At 33.9% G+C, this 3,617-nt stretch overlaps 1 protein-coding gene across 1 annotated transcript in view; it reads left to right on the plus strand.

Annotated features, from left to right (window-relative positions):
* Positions 1-3,617, plus strand: part of LOC106459585 (dystrophin-like) — a 165,762-nt gene that overhangs the window by 74,355 nt on the left and 87,790 nt on the right. The window contains exon 4 of the mRNA XM_022386100.1: positions 1,829-2,018. Within this exon, the coding sequence (XP_022241808.1) occupies positions 1,829-2,018 (190 nt within the window). The remainder of the gene's footprint in view (positions 1-1,828; positions 2,019-3,617) is intronic.

The raw sequence follows: 3,617 nt of genomic DNA on the forward strand, positions 1-3,617 counted from the left end.
TCTTTCACTGCTAAATTAAGCCCTCGTGTAGCTTTGCTCGAAATTCAAAACCAACCAAACCAAGCTCTGCGCAAAAGTTCTGAAGCCAACAACCTGTACCACTGTTTCTGAATAAAAATTTTTCGGGTAAGATCACTCTATAGTAAATATTAGTTTGTTTACAAGCAAGCCGATAAATAAGAAGTCTAAAAATAAGAGAACTCGGAAGTGCAGTACATTTTGCTGTCACTTTAACTTGAGGTTTGGCTGTTTCAAGTTAACATCATAAAAGCTTAGCACCATTTGTCATTGTTTCGTAACTCGATTAGACTTAATATAACACTGAAATAGTGTTGACAGATGATATGTTTTTATAACCTTATAAAAGCTTGGACTTTCAATATATTGCTCTGTTTTGTGCACGTGATTGTCTAGCAAATGAACTACCTTTATTTTTCAGTAATATATCATATATCATCTGGTAATCCATAATGTCCTAAGATAACCTTTCATTAATCATGAATTTACATAACTTCCGTCCAAGGGACGGGTACTCCAGCTAGTTGTTAATAAAGTCAAGCAGAGAAGTTATCTAAATAAAACCTTAACAACTTGGTTTAAATTTGTTCCCGTTGATTTGGGTATATAATAAACCTTCCTTGAAATGAGGTTTACCATGGTAACGTAAAACTGCTTGTCGACTAATTAGAGAATCAGCAAGTTGAGGCTTTAATTACGTATAATTTGACCGCTTAACTTCTTCGATTTCAAATGAGTATTTTTTTTTTAATGTTTATAATCGACATAATAAAACGCCTGAAAGAAGAAGCCACAACTTATAGGCTTTCCTCTTCTGAATTATTTGATAATCCGGGATTTTGAAAAGAAAGAACTTAGTTACGTGGGCATTGTAATAACAAGAGGAATTAGCACCTAACGTGTAGTGATCTGTACCTGGTTGAAAGGAGAGACATGATTCGATGTCAGATACAAAAAATAAAACTTTTAAAAAAAAGTCGATGAAACCTTATCATCTTCTACATGTCCAGTTATCGAAATCAATGTAATTTATTTACAATCTTTTTCTATCTTACGTGTTTTTAACTGCCATGCGTAAACCAACACTTTATTCACAAAAGCACAACTATAAATCAAGATATACGGAGACAAAAAATAACATAAGTAAACTCAAACAATACTGACTGCGGTTTAACCGAAAATGTAACTAGATACTAGCTGGTATAACACTGAATTATAGCTGAAAATACATTTCACGGTTCGACGACAGGACAATACTTCAGACGAATAAATTACAAGACAGATTATGCTAGCAACAAAACAACACTCCTCGATAACACCATCATCGCCATCACAATTAACATTCTTCCTATATCTTGTCGATCACGCGTAGAATTCCAGAAATACGGTTGTATTTCTATCCTATATGACAGTCATAAAATAAGCTTATACTTTAAACTGGCGTTAGCTACCAATACAACTCCCTCCTGAGACAAAAGATAACACCCTTGATCGACTCCTGACATAGAGAGTAACAACTAAGGTTAATTGAGTACATTACTTAGTTAGGATTTTTCTGGTCCTGCTATAGGACAGCATAGTATTCGTTAGCTGCCTGCAACAATGATACCTTTCTATATATAACGTTATATAGCAATTAGAAAGCAAAATCTACTAACGATACACTTAGTAGAATAAACGCTAAGCTAGGTTTATTTTTTCCTCGTCATCATGAAATACTAAAGTACTTTGCTAGTTTTCAAATAACGATAATTTTTGTTGTCGTATTTTTTTTTCTAAATAATCAAATTACAAACGTCATATATTTCAGTCTTCAAGCAAGAAGCAAAGCCTTACAGAACGCCCTCAATTCGCTGCAACAGCTGGATAAAGCGCTAGACAGGTTCTTGGCTTGGCTGTCAGAAATGGAATCCACATTCGAAATGTTGGACTCTGAAGCAGAGAAGTATGGACCGCGAGAAGATATGCAGCAAGTCAGAGGATGGCCAGAACAAGTCAGAGTAAGGATTCAAAAATTATACAGTATTCTCAATTCGTAACACGCACCTAGGACGAGAATAATTAACAAAATAAAGTATAAAGGATTAATTATGTTTGAAGATGTATTTTTAGAAATGGAAAAATAGTTATACACCATTCAGCTATTTTATTATTGACTTTTCATACTTCGTTTAATAGTGTAATATAATTGTAGAGGTAATGGCTCAACTGCTGATGACTACACCCTAAGCCTTGGGTTTCAACACTTCAAAAAAACAACAATGAATAGTTTAAGAACCCGTGTTTTAGCGTTTGCATAGATATTTTATCTCAATTTTCCATTTCAAATATTCTACCCTTCTCTGCGAGGGTAACAAATTTAAAGAACCAGTGGCTGAATGAACACAACTAATTAAACTTATGAATTCTTGTTAGGGTTAACAAATTTAAAGACCCAGTGGCTGAATGAACACAACTAATTAAACTTATGAATTCTTGTTAGGGTTAACAAATTTAAAGACCCAGTGGCTGAATGAACACTACTAATTAATCTTATGAATTCTTGTTAAGTTTAAAAAATTAGAGGCCCAATGGTTTCATAGACAGTACTGATTAGACTGTTACGAACTCAAAAGTACAATTGTTGCACAAACATTTTATAGTAAGTCTAAACGTGTAGCATGAACAGTTGTTCTAGACTTACTAACTTGACCTTCCGCCTCTAGTACAAACAGTTCACGTGAGTTTTCCAATTCCTTTGAATTGAGTTCATCTGTAGTTTAATAAGCTAAGGTTCAAGACTTTGCATCGACAATACGTGAATGTACAAATGCTATATACATGAACCAAGATATCCATCAAGCAGTTAACAAAGAGAGAAATTGAAAAATTATATTATTTACTTACACCGTTATTATACAGATTTTTTGTTTCATGATTATTATAATAAACCGCCAAATCACACTCCTATTTAGATTAAGTGAAAAAAAAACGACAATGCGATATGATTACTTTTCAAGCTGATTTATTATCACAGTGTTTTCAAATACAGAATTTTAAGTCATAAAATTAAAGTACGAAACTAAATAAGATTGTGCATATAAATATAAAATATTAAAGTTGTATTAATTTTTAAAATACAAACGGTAAGAATTTGGAACAATATAGCTGCATTTGAATGTGAGGCTATGTTCAGGAAATTTATTGTTTAACCTGGAAGTAATTTATTTAAAGCTGACAATCCAATCATGGTGGGAATTTAGGTTAAAAGTATAAAGTGACACCTAACTTTAATAATTTGATATTCCCGTGAAAAATAAGAATTTTGAAATGTAAGGCTGACAAATAGATTTCATCTCTTATATACTGCAACATGTCAGAAGTTCTAAGTTGTCCCAAGTGAGCTTCATGGATAACCCCCTGGGAGGATGGGAATAGCTGCTCCACCCCTCAAATATATCCTTGCCCAACATAGAGCTTTTTTTTTGGCATCCTTATCAAAAACTTGTGGGCCTGGCATGGCTAGTTGGTTATGGAGCTTGACTCGCAATCTGCGGGTCGCGGGTTCGAATCCCCGTCACACCAAACATACTCGCCCTTTCAGCCGTGGGGGGCGTTAT

This window comes from Limulus polyphemus, unplaced genomic scaffold (assembly GCF_000517525.1).
Source record: "Limulus polyphemus unplaced genomic scaffold, Limulus_polyphemus-2.1.2 Scaffold632, whole genome shotgun sequence".
NCBI classification, from domain to species: Eukaryota; Metazoa; Arthropoda; class Merostomata; order Xiphosura; family Limulidae; genus Limulus; species Limulus polyphemus.